Source organism: Emiliania huxleyi, assembly GCF_000372725.1.
Source record: "Emiliania huxleyi CCMP1516 chromosome Unknown EMIHUscaffold_124, whole genome shotgun sequence".
Lineage (NCBI taxonomy): Eukaryota > Haptophyta > Isochrysidales > Noelaerhabdaceae > Emiliania > Emiliania huxleyi.
The window spans coordinates 334,520-355,603 of NW_005201349.1; the positions used below are offsets into that span (position 1 = coordinate 334,520).

At 63.2% G+C, this 21,084-nt stretch overlaps 5 protein-coding genes across 5 annotated transcripts in view; 3 read left to right on the forward strand and 2 right to left on the reverse strand.

Moving 5' to 3' along the window:
* Positions 1–943: 943 nt before the first annotated feature.
* EMIHUDRAFT_225440 (hypothetical protein) lies at positions 944–1,885 on the reverse strand (the record flags this gene model as incomplete). Its single annotated transcript, XM_005789925.1, has 3 exons — positions 944–1,694; positions 1,774–1,801; positions 1,879–1,885. The coding sequence occupies 3 exons, from the start codon at positions 1,883–1,885 to the stop codon at positions 944–946; spliced, it is 786 nt and encodes a 261-aa protein (XP_005789982.1).
* Positions 1,886–2,056: 171 nt separating this feature from the next.
* EMIHUDRAFT_225441 (hypothetical protein) lies at positions 2,057–7,436 on the forward strand (the record flags this gene model as incomplete). The annotated part of the gene is made up of 10 exons (XM_005789926.1): positions 2,057–2,101; positions 4,000–4,095; positions 4,164–4,274; positions 4,331–4,720; positions 5,054–5,122; positions 5,197–5,301; positions 5,475–5,684; positions 5,759–6,053; positions 6,335–7,076; positions 7,163–7,436. 10 exons carry the CDS (start codon positions 2,057–2,059, stop codon positions 7,434–7,436), a joined length of 2,337 nt encoding a protein of 778 aa, XP_005789983.1.
* A 2,570-nt stretch (positions 7,437–10,006) lies between these two features.
* Positions 10,007–13,100, reverse strand: EMIHUDRAFT_440368 (hypothetical protein; the record flags this gene model as incomplete). The annotated part of the gene is made up of 8 exons (XM_005789927.1): positions 10,007–10,414; positions 10,482–10,528; positions 10,597–11,186; positions 11,259–11,326; positions 11,408–11,616; positions 11,682–12,324; positions 12,404–12,868; positions 12,939–13,100. 8 exons carry the CDS (start codon positions 13,095–13,097, stop codon positions 10,349–10,351), a joined length of 2,247 nt encoding a protein of 748 aa, XP_005789984.1. The 3' UTR covers positions 10,007–10,348.
* Positions 13,101–16,004: 2,904 nt separating this feature from the next.
* Positions 16,005–17,710, forward strand: EMIHUDRAFT_440369 (D-3-phosphoglycerate dehydrogenase; the record flags this gene model as incomplete). Its single annotated transcript, XM_005789928.1, has 7 exons — positions 16,005–16,036; positions 16,106–16,620; positions 16,653–16,834; positions 16,866–16,970; positions 17,054–17,143; positions 17,327–17,380; positions 17,462–17,710. The coding sequence occupies 7 exons, from the start codon at positions 16,005–16,007 to the stop codon at positions 17,639–17,641; spliced, it is 1,158 nt and encodes a 385-aa protein (XP_005789985.1). The 3' UTR covers positions 17,642–17,710.
* A 2,204-nt stretch (positions 17,711–19,914) lies between these two features.
* Positions 19,915–21,084, forward strand: part of EMIHUDRAFT_109793 (hypothetical protein) — a gene marked incomplete at both ends in the record, with an annotated part of 2,138 nt that continues 968 nt past the window's right edge. The window contains 2 exons of the mRNA XM_005789929.1: positions 19,915–20,136; positions 20,325–21,059. Of these exons, the coding sequence (XP_005789986.1) occupies positions 19,915–20,136; positions 20,325–21,059 (957 nt within the window). The remainder of the gene's footprint in view (positions 20,137–20,324; positions 21,060–21,084) is intronic.

Genomic DNA, 21,084 nt, shown 5'->3' on the forward strand with positions numbered 1-21,084 from the left:
TCGCCGACAGAGGTGGGGCAGGACTCTCCCAAAAAGGAAATGGGAGCACCATCCATGCACTGGTTGCAGGGGTGACCATTGTTTGCGCCTGACGCCACGTTCCAGCACGCGTCGCTCCACCCACCCAAGCAGCATTCAGCAGGGTGCTCGCCACTGCACTGCCAATCGATCTCGTGCCGCTGCGCTCGGCAGCAGGTTGCGCATGCCGCTGCGCTCGGGTCGGATTCGCAATCGCCCGAGCATGGTGTTCCAAGAACGGCGGGGACTGTACCCTCAATCGTTGTCGCCTCGAAGAGCCTGCGCCCCGGGAGAGCGAAGGCCAAGCAGTGATACATTGTCGGGGGCTTGCACACGGCAGGCACGGCTCATGAGCCGTCGACCGTCGTCGCCGGGCGCTGGTCAACACGTAAAAGCCCGCTTTCGGGCCACCTCGCCGTTCCTCGAGCACTGTTGCACTGTTGCACTGGGATCGGGTCGATTCCGCCTGGTCCGAGACCCCTCGATCGTCTCGCCCCAGCTGTTACTGTTTGTTACTGTTGTTACTTCTCTCTCTCTTGTTGTTCAGCGGTCAGCAAGCAGTCTTCCTTCAGCGGCTTGTGTGACCTGTGTTGTCAGCCTGTGTGTGAGGACAGGTGTGAGCGACACTGCTCGGCGACTGCCGGCACACTGTGAGACCATGGGTGTGAGGTCAAACCACGCTACCAGCGCTTGGTCACATCGGCCCCGAGGTCAGATCCATCTACTCTGTTGATGACAAGACTGGTCTACCGGCTGGAGCCGAGCAGGAGGGTCCGGCGCACAACCCCCTGGTCAACTCACCCTCCACACCTCGTACGCGTACCCGCACTGGAGCTGGAGATACCTTACTTTATCGGAGAATGACGGTGGCGCAGATGTGGACGACCTCTACTGTGCGGAGTTCGTCCGGGAAAGCTCGCCTGGGTCATCGCCTGCCCGCAGTCGCATCATACCACCGAAAGATGCGAAAGCCTGTGATTGCAAAGGCCTGGGCGAGGACGTCGAGGATGACGTCGTTGGCGATGTTGATCAGCCGCACGTCGCCCTCGAAGCTGGCGCCGAGCACGGGCTCGAGGCCCGCCGCATCAAAGGCGTAATAAGTGTGCGCCTGGGTGCACAGCAGCAGCAGTCCCGACGCAAAGGCGCCGCCCCGCCAGGTCCGCCGCAGCGCCTCGCCCAGCGAGCCGCAGAAGGCATCACGCTCAAAGGCGCTGGCGGCGAGCGCGCCGAGCGTCCAGCAGCTCGCCAGCTGGACGCCGTGCGTCAGCGCAGGGAGCACGTATGGCAGCGACCGGACGTGCGGCACCCACTCGGTCGGCTGCAGCCAGGAACACTGAGGGTAGATGCCGGAGAGGCGGAGCGAGGCCAGTCCCAGCGCGGCCGACACAGAGACGAGCGCGTCTGCGTATGGGAGGCCAGGGTCGTCGACCGTAGGTGCGGTGAAGCGCTCCCGGACAGTGAAGCCGAAAGAGCGACCAGCCTCGAAGGCCTCGTCCAACGACTCGTCGGGCGGGCTTTCGTCGTCCTCCTCGCCAAGCAGCAGCGGCGTCCCTCGGCGCTGACCGCTTGGACTGCTCGCCTCCATGCTCAGCGCTGGGCGCATCATCGAGAAGGCGCAGCTCGCAGTGGCGATGGCCAGCATTTTCGGACACTTGCAGCAGCTCTTCGCAGCGAGTCTCTCAGAAAAAGAATTTAAACAACACAAGAATTTTCGCACCTCAGAAAAATATCGTTTTCAGGAGCAGGAGAGCCCACCTGTCCCCCTGATCGTCCTTCCAAAATCCTGCTCGTGCAGGAGGTTGTCTCTTTTCTTTCTTTCTTTCAAAAAGAATTTTTGGAACATGTGGCCTCGCACGACACCTCCCATCCCTCCCTTGGGTTGTCTGTTTTCGGACGACGACGAAGCACGCTCTACTAACAGCTCTATCCACAAAACGCGGTCGCACGAAAAAGAATTTTGGAAACCTCCCTCGCACGACACCTCCCATCCCTCCCTTGGGTTGTCTGTTTTCTTTCTTTCTTTCTTTATTTTTTTGAAATGAACTCGGGGGCACGGGACTGGCGCGCACTGGCACTAACACAGGTACACCCGCTGTTGTTGGGAGTGCTGCTTGCTCGCCTTTTGGGGTGGGCAGCAGCGGTAGCTACGCTCTGTGTGGAGACGGGCCACAAAGCTCAGAGGTCCTCACAGCGGAGAGAGAGGTCCTCACTGCGGAGGTCCTCCCCTCGAGATCCCCTCCGTCTCAGAGACACTCTGATTGCCCCGGCCCGCTTTGCACTCACTCACGCACGAGATCCACACTCTTGTGCATTTGCCACGGGAAAAGAATTTTACATAGGTACCCTGAGGTACTCAGCCAAAGTACTTTGAACTTTGGCTACGCCGTGTCGTGGCGCGGCCGAAGTGTAGAGAGCACTCCACCTGCCATACCTTTGTTTGAGGCGCCATAACTTGCTAGGGAGGGGGTCAGCATTCCCATCCCCACATCGTAAGCAAACCCCGACACACACGCCTCGTTTGATCCCCTGAACTCCATCGAGGCAGTTTTGCACAGTTTTGCACTTTCCGCTGCCTCTCGCGCTTGCCCCGCCGAACCGCGCCTCCGATGAAGCCGCAAGCTACACGCCTGGATCCCCGCGACACCTATTGCTCACGAAACCCACCCCGCCCGCACCGCTCCCGCCGTGCGATGCGCTCTCGCTCGCCGCCCGACGGCGCCCCTCGGCCTCGCACCGCCTGCTCCCTCCCGCTCGCAGGTGCCGCTGCCATTGAGGAGCCGCGAGACGCGTCCGCTGCTGTCCATTCGCCACCCTTGCCCCGCGTTAGCCCGCACACGCGCATCCCATTTTATGCTACTGACGCTCGCTCGCCGTCGCCTGCGCCCCCGCAGATCCAAACAACGTGAGCGAGGGGGAGCCGCCGCGGCATCTTGCGAGCTGCCTCGAGCTTGAACGCTGCGAGTAGGCGCGGCCCTCCTGAGCCCCCCATTCTCTCCATTCCCCCTCAAAGATCGCTCTCAGCAGCACTTGATGCGGCCAAACACGATGCGCTGCAATCAGCCGAGCAACCAGCCGAGCGAGATTGCCCGTGATTGCCCGGGATGAGCATGGCACTTCCGCACCTCGTTGTGGTGGCGCTCGCGAGCTGCACGCTGTGGGTCCCGCGCAGCCCGCCTCCTCCTCTCTGCCCTCTAGCCCGTCCCGCTCTCGCGCGAGCGTCGCCCGGCTACAGTCCGAGAGCCATAGCAGCGAAGGGGCGTGCCGATGCTCATCGAGACGCGAGCTGACGCCGTGTTTTGCTGCCCATAGGTGCGGCAAAATCTCAGCCTCGCCGCGTTAGTCCTCACTCGCAGAGAGATGAGATACGTGCGCAGTTTTCTGCAGTAACCAGTAATCAGTCGCGGTAGTCGGTAGTTCCGCAGTAGGCCGCAGCAACACACTGCAGGAGACCAGTAATAATGCGCGGTAGTACTCTGCACAGTCTCCAGTAACCAGTAATAGTGCGCAGTAGTCCGTAGTTCCGCAGTTCTGCAGTACCCAGTAATGCGCAGGGTCTGCAGTAACCAGTAATAGTGTCCAGTCCCCAGTAATAGTACTCTGCACAGTCTCCAGTCCCCATTAATGATAGTAGTGCTCTGCACAGTCTCCAGTAATAATAACAGTGGTGCTCTGCACAGTAGTGCTCTGCACAGTCTCCAGTAATTATTAATAGTGCTGCTGTGCACAGTAGTGCTCTGCACAGTCTCCAGTAATAATAATAGTGGTGCTCTGCACAGTAGCGCTCTGCACAGTCTCCAGTAATTAATAATAGTGGTGCTCTGCACAGTCTCCAGTAATGATAGTAGTGCTCTGCACAGTCTCCAGTAACCAGTAGTAATGCGGTAGTACTCTGCAGTAGTCTGCAGTCTCCAGCCGAGATTGCCCGAGATGCACCCGTCGTAGGTACGAGTGAATTCGATCAACATCATGTCCGAGAAACAGACGACAGTGAAGGTCGGCACCGTGCCGGCCAAAGACGGCAGCATTGAGGTCGTCATCTCCGCGCCGAAGTCGCCATCGCTCCTCGGAGCTACGGCGGTGTGCGTGCATGTCGCAGATCCTCCAACCGCCTCCCATGTCATGCTCCCCTTCTCCCTCATCCACAGGCGTGCGGCGCCAAGGGCGTCCCATTCTCGGGCGGCACCGCTGCGGCGGTGCTCGGCGAGGGCGCCCTCAAGAAGGACCTGGCCGAGGCAAAGGCGTCGGCCGCGGACACGGTCGACTCGGACGCCGAGACCCACACCACTGCACCCGCCCCTTCCCCAATCCATAGGACGCCCTCGCCGCGAACGCGGCCGCGGTCGACACCGGCGCCGATGACGCCGTCTCGCCCACCCCCCCTTCGCTCTCGGACTACACGAGCGTCGCCAAGAACGCTAGCGTTGACTCGGCCGCGGCGGCGGCGGAGCCGGAGCTGGCCGCGGACACAGTCGACTCGGACGCGGCCATCTCCGTGTTTGCCGCCCACGAGCCGAGCGCGAGCGCCGTTTTCTGGGTCAAGCTCGCGCGCCCGACCAACCCACCGACGGCCCACACCGGCGTCACCGAAGACGACCCCGCTCTCGAGCCGGTCATCAAGAACGACCCGGCTGCCAAGCCGGTCGATGGCAGCGGCGAGCCACCGCCGTCCATCAAGGAGTTTCCTGCGGAGACGCCCGCCCCGGTGGTGAGCTTTAGTAGTCCGCAGCACTCCGCAGTACTTCACAGAGCACAGTAGTCAGCAGTGCTGCAGTAACTAGTAATATGCAGTAGTGATCCGCAATAGTCTGCAGATCTGCAGTATTCAGTAACGCGCAGCCATACGCCGCAGTAGTGGGTAGGGTGGAGATTAGCCGGGATTGCCCGAGATTTTTGGCTAGTCTCTCTCGCCTTCTGGCTGTCACAGGCGTCGCTGGCGGGCCAGTCCAAGGGCGAGTCCGCTTCGCTCGAGGACGGCATCCAGTCCAAGGACGACCCGGCTCTCGAGCCGGTCATCAAGAACGACCCGGCTGCCAAGCCGGTCGATGGCAGCGGCGAGCGACCGCCGTCCATCAAGGAGTTTCCTGCGGAGACGCCCGCCCCGGCGGTGAGCGCCACGGACGCGGCGGTCGCGGAGCCAGCGCCCAAATATTGACGCCGCCACTTATTGCGCGTGCACAGGGCATCACCGACTGGACGACCCCGTCGAACCCACGCCGCAACAACGGGCGCAAGGGCGAGGTCAAGTACACGAAGGTCTCCAACAAGTACGATCCGCTCGACGACGTCGAGACGAACGCCGCTGCGGAGATCGACAAGGACGAGGACGAGAAGGGTAAGAAGAAGGGCGCGGAGTTGGGCAAGCAGTCCTCGGTGTGTGTGTGTGTGTTGTGTGTGTGCGCGCCCTCTCTTTCTTACAGTGTAGACCCACCTTTGCTTGACCACACGCCGCGCCACAGTGCGAGTCCGTCTCGCCCGAGCCGACCCCGACGCCCTTCGGCTTCGGCTTCGGCTTCCGCTCCGGCTTTGGCTTCGGCAAGCTCTGCTCGTCCAAGCTGCTGTGCATCGTCTTCTCAATCGTGGTGCTCGGTCTGGGCTGCTCGGCCTTTGCCCTCTCTCCGTACGGCTCCGAGCTCCTCGACTCGGTGCCCGACGCGGCCGCGATCCCGGTGAGTTTGAAGCTACCCAAGCCCGGGTTGTGGTAGGTAGGTCGATCCTCATCAAACTTATTGTTTCGTACTAGGTCTTCGACTCCTCGAACATCACTCCGAAAGCGCGCGAGCCCATCTTCGCCCCGTCTCTGACGCCGTGCGAGGCCGGCTTCGTCCCGACGTGCGAGCAAGCGAAAGGATTTAGCCTCTGCGGCTTGGCCAACGCAGCGTGCGACAAGGCGTGCGTCGACGAAGTGAAGAAGACTTGCCCTGTGACGTGCGGCCTCTCGGCGGAGGCGACGTCCGGGCACCTGGACCCGCCTTCCGACTACGGCAAACGCTTGCCGTCAGCCGCCGCGGAGGCCATTTGCAGCACTTGCGCAGACCGTCCCGATCTGCCATGCTGCCACAACCACCCGCACGAGGACGGCCGCCGCCACCTGTCAGAGTCGTGCACCGACGCAATCATCTCCGCAACGCCGACCATCCGCAACCCAGGCGCAGCGCACGCAGCCCTGCCCCGCCTCCCCGCCCCACATCCCCCAAACCCCAAAACCCCCAAACCCCAAACCCCCAAACCCCCAAAACCCCAGTCTCAGGCTATTATTAAATAATAAATAAAATATAGTTACTTATGTTCAAGAAACTTGTTTTGACTCTCTTGGCAGGCATCTCTGCTGATGAAATTTTTGAGCAGCCAGAAGCAACTGGCAAGTGCCACGCTATCGCCTTCAGCTCCGGAGATGAGGATGCCGCCTACCAGGCTGGTGTTTTGAAGGGCATCACAACCAACCCAAAGCTCTCCCCATCTGACTACGCTTACGATTCAGTCTCCGGTGTTTCGGGTGGAGCACTCAATGCAGTTCTTCTTTCATCCTTCGAGAAAGGGCAGGAGCAACAAGCTGCTGAAAGAATGGAAGAGTTCTGGAAGGCTGCCACTCATTCCCAACTCTACAAGAACTGGTTCGGAGGAATCGCTAAAGGTCTCTTCTTTGAGGGTGGACTCTACAACTCTGCCCCCATGGAAGACTTCCTGAAGTCTCAATTCAAAGGAGTTCAAATGCACCGAAACCTTGACATTGGAATTGTTGACGTAATCAACGGTGACTACAAGGACTTCTCAGACTTGAACATCACCCATGGCGACAACCTGATCGATGCTCTTTATGCCTCCATGTCCTTCGCTGGCTTCTTCCCTCCTGCTGAGGTTCTCGGCTCAGCCTACTACTTTGATGGGTCTGCTGTGTGGGACATTGACATTTTCTCAGCTATCAACCGATGCTCTGACAAGGGTTTCAAGAATGAAGACATCGTTGTTGATGTGGTGTTGACTTCATCTGCCAACCCCAAGCAAGTTGAAGCTGAAGACTACCAGTCCATCGGCATGCTCTTCAGATACCTTGAAATTTCGTCGTTCTACAACTCCATGGATCGCCTTCTCAGAGCTCAGTTCGCATACAAAGGTGTCAACTTCAGATACGTCATTTCCCCATCAGAAGCAGCATGTACCCACTCAACTTAAAGGAGAAGGACATCGACAAGGCCTTTTCCATGGGAGTCAGTGATGCAAACAAGGCCATCTCAGACGGGAGCAAGACCACCTGGAACAACCTTGTGCACTACTACTCCATGAAAAAGAGTGGTGACGCCAGAATCCTGAAGCACACTTATGGTTCCTTCCGCGATGCCAAAGAAAACAACGAGTTCGAGGAGTACGACATCATGAAGGACGATTTCATGAGAAAGTACACTTACAAGCTTCTCCAGTGAGACTCAAACTGGAGTTGACCTACTACATACATTGAAATCAAATAAATGAATTGAATCCACATATACGGGGTTTTGGGGTTTTGGGGTTTTGGGGATCTCATCAGCAACGACGTGCGTGACCTGGGCTTGCAGGTGGGCTCGCGTGAGCGGTACCACGCTGCCGAGGTCGGCCACGCTCTCGTTGCCCAAGCGGCCCAGAAATGCCGCCAACGCAGGCACCATCTTAAAATGCTTGAGCGCGCACGCGCTGCGGCAGCAGGGTCGCTTCTCTGGGGCCTCTTCGGCCAGTACGGCCGGGACGAGGAGCATGGCCAGCACATGGAGCAGCAGGTTCACGACGCGTCGCTCGAACGACATCGCCGCCCCCGGGGGGTACAGTTAGGTTGTCCTCCGGCGGGCGGGCGGCGCCCCCGGTCCTCTGGCGGCCGGGGTTGGGTTGGAGGGCATTTTTCTCTTTTTCAGGTATTTCCAGCTCGCTCCAGATTTATTTTTTGAACGAACCTCTTCGTATACCAGTGCTCCTCCTCTCACAACTGAATAAGGGGTGCACAGATTCGGTGTTTCCACAATCAAACCGTCTCCGCCGCGGCCAGCTCGTTGCGCCGCTTCTTCCCGACGAGCCGCTCAGGGTCGGCGAAGCGCATGCCAATCACCTGCTTGATCTCGAAGCAGTATGTCGGCACGACCGCGTCGTCTCCTCCGCCGTCGGCGAGGCGCGCCACGCGGGCCGCCTTCTGGCATTTGTAGCGGGTACACATGGTGCGGCGCGCATACTTGAGCACACCGTGGGGTTGGTGCAGTTGGCGCACGTGCCTGTGGGATAGGGCGCCATAGCGACGCGCGCACTTGGAGCACTTGGAGTGCAGTCATTAACCTCACATCCAGGGCCGGGGCGCGCTCCGGGTATTTTTCGGGTATACCTGAGAATTCTCGGGTATACCCGGGTTTTACCCGGCCGGCCACCTGGGTCGGTCCGAGGGTGTTCTAGGAATGATCAGAATGGCGAGGGCCAGAACGTGTTACATGTACTAGTCAGAACGGACTCCAGTTGCCGTTCCTGGCAACTCAGCGGGTTGCGCGCACGAAACGGCGGGTGAGCGTTTGAGGTCAGGCCGGAAGGAAGGCCGTGAGGTCCTCGCAAGGCGTCGGGAGCCGGTGCAAAGCGCAGGCCTCCGCCGCCGCAAAGCCGAGCTCCTTGCCGTACGGTGCGTCATGCCAGTTATATCCAACCGAGCTGTCCCCCCCTCGGACACGTCCCCCCCCTTTCCTCTCGACTGGTTCCCTCTTTTACATACATAAAATAAGGGGATTGCTAGCCACAACCGGCTTCCAGCCGATTTACCATACGCATACCGGGTCCGGCGAAGTGGCTAGCGTCGGGTGTGGGACCTCAGGGGACAGAGCCAAGTAGGGTATAAAGTATCCGTACGCCACAAATGGCTGGCTATACTGGGGTACATTAGGAAGTCAGCGCCATACTGCCATACCTGACAAGGACTCACACTGTGGTAGGGCCAGGTATCCGTACTGCTGTAGCAGTGCCCAGTGCGCCCGGTACCCGGATACCGGCGTCCGGCCTCCTCGTACTGCAATACTGCGAGAGAGGCGGCACAATACTGCCATACCTCCCACATACAAGTGTCGAAGTATGGCAAAGTATGCATACTTCAATACCACAGACTTCGCCGCTTGTACGCGGATACTGCAGATACTGCAGATACTGCAGATACTGCAGATACTGCAGATACTGCAGACCAGCGGTTGCGTGTCGGATTCGCCGCTCTACCCGCCATGTGCGTGAGCCCTTTATCGTGCCTCCGAGTAATCCCTCTTGCCTCTCTTGATACTCCCGGCCTCCATTGACAGGGGGCGACACGGGCAACTCAACCTGGGGCTACTGCTCCGACGACTTTTCTTCCTGGTATCATGAGGACGCCGTGCCAGTCGGACTGGGGGACGTATGTGGGGGGCGGCGTTTGCCCCGGCGGTTCGGTCAGCGTCTTCAACTTCGATGAGTGGCCTGGGCCGCCGGAGCCGACATACTTCTACGTTGGCCCCGTGCGCTTCGAGCCGGAGGTTGCCCCGGCCACCCCGGCATAGGCGGGTATCGGTCGTAGTCTTCGGCCGTCTTGCAAGATAGGTGCCGTGATCGCCCACGGCGCGTGGAGTGTGCTGAAGTCCCTCGCCTGAGTGTGCTACGCGTGCGTGCGCCCACCCCGTGAAGGAAGCAAGAACGGAAGAGGACGCGTACTCTATAGCGGCGCTCTGTCAGATCTGCTGTGTCTCGTCTCACTCCTCGGGGGAGCTCTCCGGCTCTCGGGTAGTGTCGAAAGGGGGACTCGGAGCGAGCGTCGTGGAGGTTGCAGGACGAACGCAGAACTTTCTCTCTTACTCTCACACCTCAACCCCCCGCATGCCAACCAATAGCCGAGAGAGTTGTACACCCAATCCCCACACGTCTCCGGTGGCGTCGTTATACGTTAAAAACCTACAATCGCTGTGGACCCAGCCACGTACAGGTACGTGTGACGTGTGGTTGCTGTAATGCGTAAATAATGAGCGTTTCCTCTAGCGCTCGCGAACGAATATATTATACAAAAGTACCTCGAAAAGGCCCCGCACCAGCTCTGTACCTTTCTCCGCATCGGGACTTGGATCGCGACGCTGGCTTCACTGGGTCTGGATGCGGGAGAGCGGAGAATTCTCCGGAAACTGTGCTGGCTACCGGCCTCCCTCACTGAAGCCTCCAGATCCGCCCCCGTCTGCGCACACGTGGCATGCTCAGAGGGGTAGGCTCTCAATCAGCTCTCAGCTCGAGAGCGCCTCACGCCCCCCCCTTACCTTGCGTGGGCCATCCTGAGCGCGCGTTCTCTCAGGCCCGGTGCCAGCACGCCGAACCGTGTAGCGCCCCGTCACTCGCTCATCGCCTCGTCCTCGTCGTCCTCGAAGAAGCCGACGTCCTCGAGCGCAGCCTCCGCCTGACGAGGAGAGGAGGCGTGAGTCTGATAGCTGATGTTTGGCGCTGCGCTCGACCGCGGCCGCCGCCTCGCGGTGCATCTGCGCCAGCCCCGTGAGCTCCTCGAGGTAGTCGCCTAGTCTCGGTCCAACCTCGGGTCGTCTCGGGGTGATCCCCGACTCGTGCGAGACACCACTCCCCCGCCTCCGTTGAACGCGTCGAGAAGGAAGTCGAAGCCGCGCGCGGCGTACGCGTCGGTGACGGTGGCCGAACACGCGGTGCACTTGCCAAACGCGCGGCCAAGCATGCAATCTGTCCGGAAGAAGGAGAGCGCGCCTCGGATCTGGTGCGGCACCACGCCCAGCGGCGACTCGTCGCAAGTGGCGGCCCGCGCCGCCTCGGCGGGCACGTCCGCGTCCGCCTCGGCGCCGTGCTGGTGGTGGAGCACCGTCACGGCGAGCTCGACGGCGAGCGCGCTCGCAACCATCGCGAGGCCGGGCCGGGACACCGTGCACTGCTGGTCGAGAGTGCGGCGAGTCATCGAGTTGGCAGGAGCGACGACGTCGCTGCAAAAGTAGCAGCCGAGCCGCGGCCGCGGCGGCGGAGGCGGAGGCGGCGCCGCCGCCTCCGCCGGCGCTGCCTGCTCATACCCAGCTGGCAGCCCGCCTGCGCCTAGCGCCGCCGCCTCCTCCGCCGGCGGGGGGAGGCCGTGCCGCATGACGAGGAACGTGTCGAAGCCGAGCGCCGCGGTGACGGCCAGCTTGCGCCGTGCGGCGGCGAGCAAAGTGGGCAGCCTGAGGAGATCAAACGAAGCAGCTCTCAACTGGCTGGTTGGGCAGGAGCAAGCGGCGAGGAGCGCGGCTGGCCAGCGCGACTCGCGCGTGTCTGTGAGGAGAAAGACAATGTCATGCTGCTGCACCAGCTCGTCGAGCGCCTAATCTCGGTCAATCTCGGTCAATCTCGGTCAATCTCGACGCAGCTCGATGTCCACGCCGCTGCACAGCGCGACGAGCGCCTCTGCGTCCGCGCGCACTCCGTCCACCTCCGCCGCGCCGACCGGGTGGCCCGGCATAGGGATACCCATCACCACGCCGCGCGCCTCAGCGCCCGGAAAGATGCGGCGCAGCTCTTCGGCGGCGGCGGGCGCCTTCTTCGTCTTCCCGCCGATGCAGTCCTTGTGGGCGAAGAGTGACTGGCGGACGGGGTTCGAGTACGAGACATTGCCTAGAAGGCTCCTAGCAGGCTCCTAGAACGCTCCTAGAAGAGCCGGTTCGAGTCCAGGACGCCGCCCGAGTCAACGAGCGTGATCGCCTTGACGCCCCAGCCGAGAAGGCAGCGGGCCACGGCACAGCCCAGCGTGCCTGCGCCGATGAGCAAGCACCTCTGCGCCGCGACCTTCTCCGGCTCGAGCGCCGGCATGAGCCGCCACCGCATGAGCCGGATGTTGAGGTCGACCGCCGCCGCGGCGGTCGCTGCCGGGTCCATCTGCGCCGACAGGTCCATCAGCCGCGCGCCGGGCCGGCCCGACGAGTTCTTCTCCCACCCGACCGCGGAGGGAGGCGCCGCCGTCCCGCCGCCGCCGCCGCCGCCGCCGCCAAACAAGCCGCGCACGTCCATCGTCACGTTGTACAGCGTCGAGGCGGCGGCGGACTTCGGCTCGCGCGGCCCCTCGCCCGCCGCCGCCGGCGGCGGCCCTCCGCCGCCGACCGGCTCGCGGAAGCAGAGGAGGGTCAGCCGCACCTCCGAGGGCAGGCCGGCAGCGGCGGCCGGGCTCGCCTCGCGAAGTGCGGCTGCTGCGGCGAGAAGCAGGTTCCTCGCCGGCCAGCCAGCGTGCTGCGGGCTCGGGTCGCAGAGCGCGATCCACGCCTGCTCGCGCCCGCCCGCGCCGCCGCGCCACTCGAGCCAGCGGCTGAGCGGGCCGACCTCGGCCACCTGTGCATCGACACGCCGAGCCAACTCTCCCACGAGTGAGCTGCTGATTGGACTACTCTCGCCTACCGGCACCGGCCACCTGCACCGGCTCGCCCGCCGACCCGCACGACAGCCGCACAGCAAAGAAGGCGGGCCGGCCGTGGGCTGAGGCGGGAAGCGCCGCGTACCCCCGCCTCAGAGCGTCCAGCTGCGAAGCGTCGAGCAGCGACGCCAGCGGCGCCGGCGGCGTGGCCCGCGGAGGAGGGTCGAGTGCAAAGGCGGGGAAGGCGAACCAGTAGTAGTACTTGTGCGTCTTGAGGTCTGCGAAGGTGAGGAGGAGGAAGCGGCAGAGGCGGTGCGGCTCGGCGAGCGCGGCACCGGAGCACATGTCCTGCCAGATGGCGGCCGCCGCCTTGCGGAGCAGCTCCGCCTTGTCCCACTCCTTGAAGTCCTCGAGTGTGTTTGCGTTGATGAGTGTGCCGGGCACCACGCAGAGCGAGGGAGGAACCCCGGCCGCGCCGCCCGAGTCGAAGGCGTCGGCGCTCACGCACAGCGGCGAGGCCACCTGCGGCTCGTGCGCAGCCGTTGTGGGAAGCGGGAACGTGCGCTGCGGGCGGGCGAGAGCGGGCGGCCGCCTCATGGTGGTTTGAGGGCGCGAACGTGCCGCGGATCTCGACCGGCGCGTCGGAGAGCTTGAACTCGTGCAGCTTGCGCCGTCCCAGCTCGGTGAGAAAGCTGACGTCGATCGCGCCAGAGAGCGGGAGGAAGCGGAGGGTGTCCGCCCTGTCCGCCATCGGCTCAGACAAAAGAAAAACCGGGCTAGCTGTCTGTGCTGTGTGGTGCACGCCCTCCGAGCGGGGCGGGGTCTGCCCGTCGGGTTGCTGCCCTAATCCCACCAGGGGTTATCTGCCCTATTTATTATTGAGCAGCACAAAGAATTCTACCAATCCAAGCCCCCGTCACAGCAGACTGACACGGACTAGCACCACAAAAGGCACAGCACAAAGAAAAGCACACCCCAAAGGTTCCCAGCGGACACGGCTTGCACAAAAGAAAAACGCGTGGGAGATGTCTGCTCTATTCGTTTTTGCCCACGCACGCCGCAGTCTCTCGCCGATTCTCGCTGCAACCTTGACCACCTCGCGGTCATCCCGCTCTCGTCGTTCTTTCCCTTCTAGATAGTTGTTTTGTTTAAATTCTAGATAGCGCATAAGAGTTGTGGATTGTTTGGCGCTGCCTAGTTTGCCTTCGCCAAAGCGCTTCGCCGCTCCGCCCCGCTCGACTCTAGTCTTCAAGATACCTCCGTCGGCTGGCTCCGGCTGCGGCAAAACGTTGATTGATTTGTTGTTGTTGTGAAGGGAGGCGGCAGCGGGGGACGTGGGCGCCGTGCGGGTGCGGGGAGGGCGGGTGCTGGGATCTGGGGGCGGCTTCCTCCTTTCCGCGGCGAAGGAGGCAGCCTGCGGGTGGGAGGAGGGGAGACGGGGACGGGGACGGGTGGCTGGGGCGGTTCAGCTCGGGACTAAGTACCTGCTATGCGCACCGAGGAGCAGAACGCGCTCTTCAAGCAGGGGCTGGGCTGCCTCGGCACGCTCTACTCCCACCCGCACACATACGTGCTGCGGCTGACCTCCTTCCCGGACGGCCACAAGGCGGAGGACCAGGCCGAGGGCACCAACGTGGCCAAGTACTTTGACCGCGGCTGGTGCGCCACCGAGAACGCCTGGGCGAGCCTGACCAAGGCCTATGACCTCTCGCTCGACCTCGGCCTGATACGCGACGGCAAGGAGTACGACTGCGGCAGCCTCATCGACGAGTGCGTCCAGGACGGCGGCCGGCGCCCTCCGCTGCTGCCGTCTGCATTCGCGGCGGAGCTGGAGACAAAGAGCTTCACCAACGGCAAGGACGACAAGCCGCTGGTGAAGCGGCTGTACGAGGACGCCTTCGAGGAGCAGTTTGGCAAGGCGACCGAGCTGGGCTACAGCCGCCTCGGCTGGGGCGACGCGGAGGCGGCGCAGCTGGCGGAGGTCCTCGCGAGCGGGGCAGCGCCGCTGCTCGAGGCGCTCTCTCTCTGGGGCAACAAGATTGGCGACGAGGGCTGCGAGGCGCTGGCTGCCGCCCTCAAGCAGGGGGCAGCCCCGAGCTTGAAGGTGCGAGACGCCCCCTTGCCACGCCACACGGCCCTCCCTCGCCCAATGCTCATCGGACATCGCACCTCCCCTCGCGCGCAGACGCTCATCGTGGACAACGAGAAGCAGCCAGAGCTGGTTGCCGTGTGCGAGGAGCGCGGCATCGACCTCTGCTGAGCCGTGCAAGCACCCAAGCAAACAGACACGAAGAGAGGGATGGGAGGATGGCACGCCGCCACCACACAGGGATTTTGGTCAGAAGAAAGCCGGGGCGACCGAACTTTTTCTTGCCGCTCCGCACGACCCTCTTCGCCAATTTTTAAAGCAATTTCAGCACTGCGCCCTTGTCGTGTCAGTGATCAGTGTGCTGTGAGAGCTTTCATTTTTCAAGAATCTGGGTTATAAAATTCTTTTCTAGGGTAACCATTAGTGCTAGTCCCCCATCGGGAGGACGACACCCCGGCTAGTCGCCGACCACACCCACATGCCACAAAGAACCCCTGCACACAAAGATCGCACGGGCGGGGGCCTGTTCCTTTTTACCCATCTCACACAGTAGAGGTGTCCATTTTCCGGGCCGGTGTGCGGGGAGCGAACCGCGCAACGGGCCTTGCACTTTGAATGCCGTGGGGCTCCTGTCGTTAGACGTGGAGACGCGAGGGTTGCCCCCCCTTGCCCCACCACCTCGTGTGTGTGGAGAAGTTTACCTTACCTTACCTTACCTTACCTTACCTTAACGACCGCCCAGGAACGCAGAAGCTTTCTGGGCAAACCAATCGGGCCAGGACCATCAGCACATGTTCCCTCCACAACATCGTTGGCGTATGAGCGGTATTTTGCCCTCAAAAGTCGTTCGAGAGTACCGGGTCGCGGCGGGAACGCGCCCATCCGCTCGATGGGTGTCATGAGTCGATCGCCTGCGCCACGAGCGAGCACGGGAGTCGTCGCGATGGGAGTCGTGGCGTGGCGCTGGGCTTCGAGAGAGAGAGAGACGTGGGCGCGGCGGCGCGGGCGGCCGGTGGGGCGCGTGAGGTCCGCACCTTCGCGACGGGCAGGCTCGATACGGCCGCTGGCCGGGGACCGGCCGCCGCAGTCGTTCCGGCGGCGGCGTCGGCGTCGGCGTCGCGAGCGAACTGGCTCGCATTCGACGAGCGACCCTCTTCACAGAACCCGGACTGCCACCTGAAATTCAAAACTTGGTCGCCACATTAGGCAATGGACTTCCGCCTGCTTTCAGCTCCCGGAGCCCCCCCCCCCCCCCCCCCAGGTGGATGGAGAAAGAAGTGCCCAGAAGGACGAGCGGCATGGACAGCGACAGACAGGCCGCGAGAAATCGAAAACGCGGCACAGACAGCGCCTGCTGGTGATTTCAAGGCTGCTTTTGTAGAGGAATGACGCGAAGACACGTAGACAGATGGATTGACATGGATACGAACGAAGCGAGAGGACGTGACCCCCCCCTCCCCCCACTCTCTCTCTCTCTCTCTCTCTCTCTCTCTCTCCCTCCCCCCACTGCCCCACACTGCACACACAGCTCAACCCCCCCCACCTCTTCAAACGAACCCGGACAGCCACATGATCAGTGCGGCCCTCGCTTTCGCAGGCCTGTCGCTCGTACCCGTCGGCCGCGCGCGCGCTTTCCGCACACCCAGCCGTCCCATCTCAATTTCCAATAGCGGCGCAGCGCAGCGGGTGCTCGTGACGGACGGCCTCGCTCCAGCCGCGCTCGACGCGCTCGCCGCGGGCGGAGCCGACGTCACCTCACGCTCACTCACGGAGGATGAGCTCTGTGCGGGTGCCCTCGCCGCTTACGACGCCGTCATCGTTAGATCAGCGACGACCCTCCGCGCCGACGCGCTCTCCGCTGGAGCTGCCGGCCGGCTACGCGTAGTCGGGCGAGCGGGCGTGGGCGTCGACAACATTGACGTGGCCGGCGCCCACGCCTCGGGAGTGACGGTGGTCAACACGCCCTCCGCGTCGACGGCGTCGGTCGTCGAGATGACTCTCGCCCTCCTGTTTGCGGCGGCGCGCAACCTGCCGGCAGCCGACCGCGGCCTGCGCAGCGGGGAGTGGCTCAAGCCACCCGCGCGAGGCGAGATTACCCGAGATTACCCGAGATTACCCGAGATTACCCGAGATTACCCGCGCGAGGCGAGCGGCTCGGCTCGGAGCCCCTCGCCTCAGCCCTTCTGTTCGGTGCCCACGCCTCTCTCCTCTTCACAGGCTCGCGGCTTGGCTCAGAGCTAGCCGGCAAGAACCTGGGCCTCCTCGGGTTTGGGAGGATTGCGCGCGGCGTCGCGGCGGCGGCGGCCGCCCTCGGCATGCGCGTGTTTGCATACTCGCCGCATGCGGCGTCCGAGACGGCCGCCGCCCTGCCAGGTGCGACTACTCCCATTCCATGTGCCGTCTCTCCACACGCTCCTGCCCACCCCCCAGGCGTCGCTGCTTGGCGTGACTCTGCTGCCGTCGGCGGAGGAGCTGTTCTGCACGTGCTCGCATGTCTCGCTGCACTGCGCGCTCACGCCGCAGACGCGGCTGCTCGTCGGCGCCGCGAGGCTCAAGCGCCACGCGCTTCGGCCAACGGCCGCCCCACACACCGCCTAATGTGTTGGGTAGGAGGTGAGATGCTCGAGCGCATGCCGGCGGTTGGACCGGACGGCGCTGCTTGTGGCAGCCATTTGATCAACGTTGCGCGCGGCGGCATCGCGGACGAGGTCTCTCTCTCTCTCTCGCTCTCGCTCTCTCTCTCTCTCTCTCTCTCTCTCTCTCTCCCTCTCCCTCTCCCTCTCTCTCTCTCTCTCTCTCTCTCTCTCTCTCCCTCTCCCTCTCCCTCCCGTACCCTGACCCTCACCCTCACTCACCCTGAACCCTCACCCTACTCCTCACCCTCACCCGAGGCTGCCGTCGCCGCGGCCCTCCACGCCGGCACGCTCACCAGCTACGCCTCCGACGTCTTCGACCAGGACCAACTGCCCGCCGACCCCCTCTTCCCCTCGCGTGTGAACAGCGCCTCTTGACACCGGTCTGGCCGTGACCAGGAGCCGCTGCCCGCCGACCACCCGCTCCTCGGCTGCCCGGGCTTCATCGGCACGCCGCACATCGGCGGAGCGACGCGCGAGGCGCAGGACCGCGTCGGGCTGCAGATCGCGGCGGCGGTGCTGGCCGTGCTGGATGGGAGAGTGCCTGAGGACGGTGTCGTCGGTGTCGCCTGAGTGCTGAGAGGTCGGTGTCGCTGTCGTTTGAGAGGTGCACGGATTGCTTGGGAACAAAATCAACGAATAACCATACGGGGTGTGGAGGGTGAGTTGACCTGGGGGTAAGGCGCCGGGCCCTCCTGCTCGGCTCCAGGTCCAGCCCGGGTAGACAAGTCTTGTCATCAACAGAGTAGATGGATCTGACCTCGGGGCCGATGTGACCAAGCGCTGGTAGCGTGGTTTACCTCACACCCATGGTCTCACAGTGTGCCGGCAGTCGCCGAGCAGTGTCGCTCACACAAGCCGCAGCACAAGTGACTGAGGGCCAGTGAGGGCGAGCCCATCGCTGTCACAGCTGTGGCAGCCGCACAGTAGGCTGTGTCAGCTGTGCAGAGTGGGTGAGCAGCAGAGGAGCTGCTGCTCCAGGCTTCTGTCGCAAAGAGCTGCATGCCACCGAAAGCGCTGTCGAGGCCTGGGGGGTCGAAGGCCCCCCGGGGGGTCTGGGGCGCAGCCCCAGGAGGCCCGCCGCAGGCGCCGATTTTTTGGGGCTTTTTTGACTGATTTTCATGAGGCGTTGCTACTATTTTGGGACCAGTTGAAGCCTAAAAATGGCTACAAATACAGCCACAACAGCTGCTAGTCGTGAGCTGCTACTGTGTGTAGAGAGGGCCTTCAGGAGCACTATTCAGTTTGATCCAGATAAACTGTGGCCTACCACGAGTTGGGGCCCCCACCCCAATCGTTATCGGCGGACATGAAATTCTTTTGCGGGCGGAGGGTTGAGGAAAAAGCTGGTTTCTTTTTAGATGACACTAAGTTGCGTTGAACTCTTTCTTTCTGCGGTGTTCGCCAAGTTAACGGGACGGCTGTCAGGTGCGCCCCCGGCCCCCACTCGGCCATGCCGCCCGCTGGAGTGCCCTTGCAGCCCCGGTGGAAATGAACAATCTCTCTCTCTCTCTAGAAATGGCGAAGGTCCCATCCCTATGGGTCTCGGCACTGCCGACGCTCTGGCCAGATCACGGCCGGCTTTGACAAACAAACAGCGCTTTGCGGGCTGCGCGCGACAAAAGACTTGCGCATTGCCTTTCTTCTACCACGCACGGTAAACCTAACAGCGGCAGGATTATAAGAATGGTTGATTCCGTTCGTTGAACGCAACCTGACTCCCTATTCTTGCGCCTCACTCAGATGACGTCCGCAAGAGCTACGCGTTGCAGTGCTCGAGGAGATCTGGTCCCTCCCTTTTCGTCCTCACCTACGTCAATCGATGGGTGGCACGATGAGAACGCTGCTTCACCGACCCAAAGGCAGAGTACCCTGCCCCCCCTCCCCGCCGTCCCCCCCCGCGCCGCCCGCTACTGCCGAAAATCCCTCCCTCCTCGCCCCGTCTCTCCTCCTCTCTCTCGACCGCCCTCGCTTCCGAGGAGCTCTCCTCGTCTGCTTGCCACGACCCAGTCACATCATCTTTCTCCTCTTTTTCAGGTGAGTGTCCCTGCTAATTCTTTTTTTTGGGCGGGCCCAGCCGCTGGCGGACTCCTCGGCCGTCTGCCTCGACGCCAACCCGCACGGTGAGCGTGGGACTCCACTCACGGGCCGCACGGGCTCGGAGCATTCGCACCACGCGCCGCCGCGCTTCACGTCACCACTCCCGCCTCGCCTGCGCCGCTGTCACAGCGGTAGCGCGATCGATGGCGGTAGCGCGATCGATCGCACGGCGCTCGAGTCCACTCCGATCCCACGCGCACTCAAGTCCACTCCGTCCCATCATACGAATTGATCGCCGCTCCGCTCGACGCGCCCCGCCCCACCCGTCCAGGCCCCTGCTCCTCTGGCCGGGTTCTCCATCATGGAACGGCACCACGGGATGGTGCGCTCCCCCTCGCAGCCCCATGCCTCACGGCCCGACTGCACCAGCGCCCGTGTCCCCGCTCCAGCGCCACCGCGCCCCTGACGCCCCCTCACCCTTCTCCTTTCCCCCCCAGGGGGTTCAACCCAACCGCACCGTCTCCCGGCCCCAACCGCACCGTCGCGGGCGCCGGCACCCCCCGCACCGAACACCACCGCATCGGGGCGGCCCACTCTCGACAGCAGCGTCCGCCGCCCCGCCTCAGCTGAGCGGGCGCCAACCGGTCCATCGCGTGTTGTACTTTTCTCAGCCGGCCGCTGCGGCCGCCGCGCCTGCTGCCGCGCCTGCCGCTGCGCCGGCGGGGTTTCGCCACAAGACCAGGCTGTGCGACTTCTTTCCGCGCGGCACTTGCCGCTACGGTGTGCATTGCCGATTTGCCCACGGAATGGACGAGCTCCGAGGGTCGGGTGGCGTGCCGCGGCTCGATTCGGCAACCGAGGAGGAGCTGGCGAGGGCGGCGGCACGGCAGAAACAGGTGCAGGCGGCGCAGCAGAAAGAGGTGGAGGCGGCGGCGGCACGCCAGAGAGAGGAAGAAGAGCGGCTGCGCGAGGAGCGCAAAGCGGAGGTGGCCGGGGCGAGCAAGGAGCTCGAGGAGGCGCTCGAGGCGGTCAAGGCGAGCGCGGGGGGGGAGGCGATGCTGATTGCAGCGGAGCGGCGGGCGACCCGCCTTGCGGCGTTGTTGGACAAGGCTCAGCCCGACGAGGCTCGGCTCCTTGCCTTGCTGACCGAGGCGTGCGAACCGGAGCAGCCAGGGGCTTGATATGATTGCCATGACCCGCGGATTGACTGCTATAGGTGCAGCGGCAGCGCACTCAGGTGCAGGTCGAGCATGAGCGCGAGCGGGCCGCCCAATCCCTCGCCGATGCCAGGAAGGGAGGGATGGTGCCGCTGCGCAGCGCGCTCGAGGAGGCCAAGGCGAAGCGCGTCGAGCCAGAGATTATCTCTCGCGGCGAGTCGTGGTTGCGCGAGCTGGCCGCCAAATCCCTCACCGAGGCCATGAAGGGGGAGGACGTCGAGGCGCTGCGCGCGGCGCTGCACACGGCGAAGTGGGCGGCAGTTGAGAAGGCGGTGTGCGAAGACGGCGTGGCGCGGCTGCGCCGCTTGCTCAAGGAGGAGATGGAGAAGCGCGAGCGCGCGCGCCGTCGGCTCTCCGACGCCATGGAGGGGCGGCTGTCAAGTGGCTGCGTGCTGTCATGGCGTCGGCTCTCCGACGCTGTCAAGCGGCTGCGCGCCAGGCTCGACAAGGCGAGAGCGAGGGGCGTTCAAACCAGCCTCATCTCCCGCGGCGAGGCGCTGCTGCGCAGCTCGCGGCAGGCCATGGCGACGAAGATCGAGACGAAGCTGCTGCAGGACCTCTGCGCCTTTTTGGACTCCTCCGGCGGAAGCGCGCGGTCTTCGCAGCTCCTCGTTCAGTTCTGCAGACACGGCTCCCTGAAGAAGCTGCACTTGCTCAAGCGGTGGCTCGGGGTGACTGCTCCGCTTGGGCGTGAGCTCAAGAAGAGCCACGTCTTCGAGGAGCTGCTCAGGCGGGTGGCGAAGAAGCAGCTGGGCAATG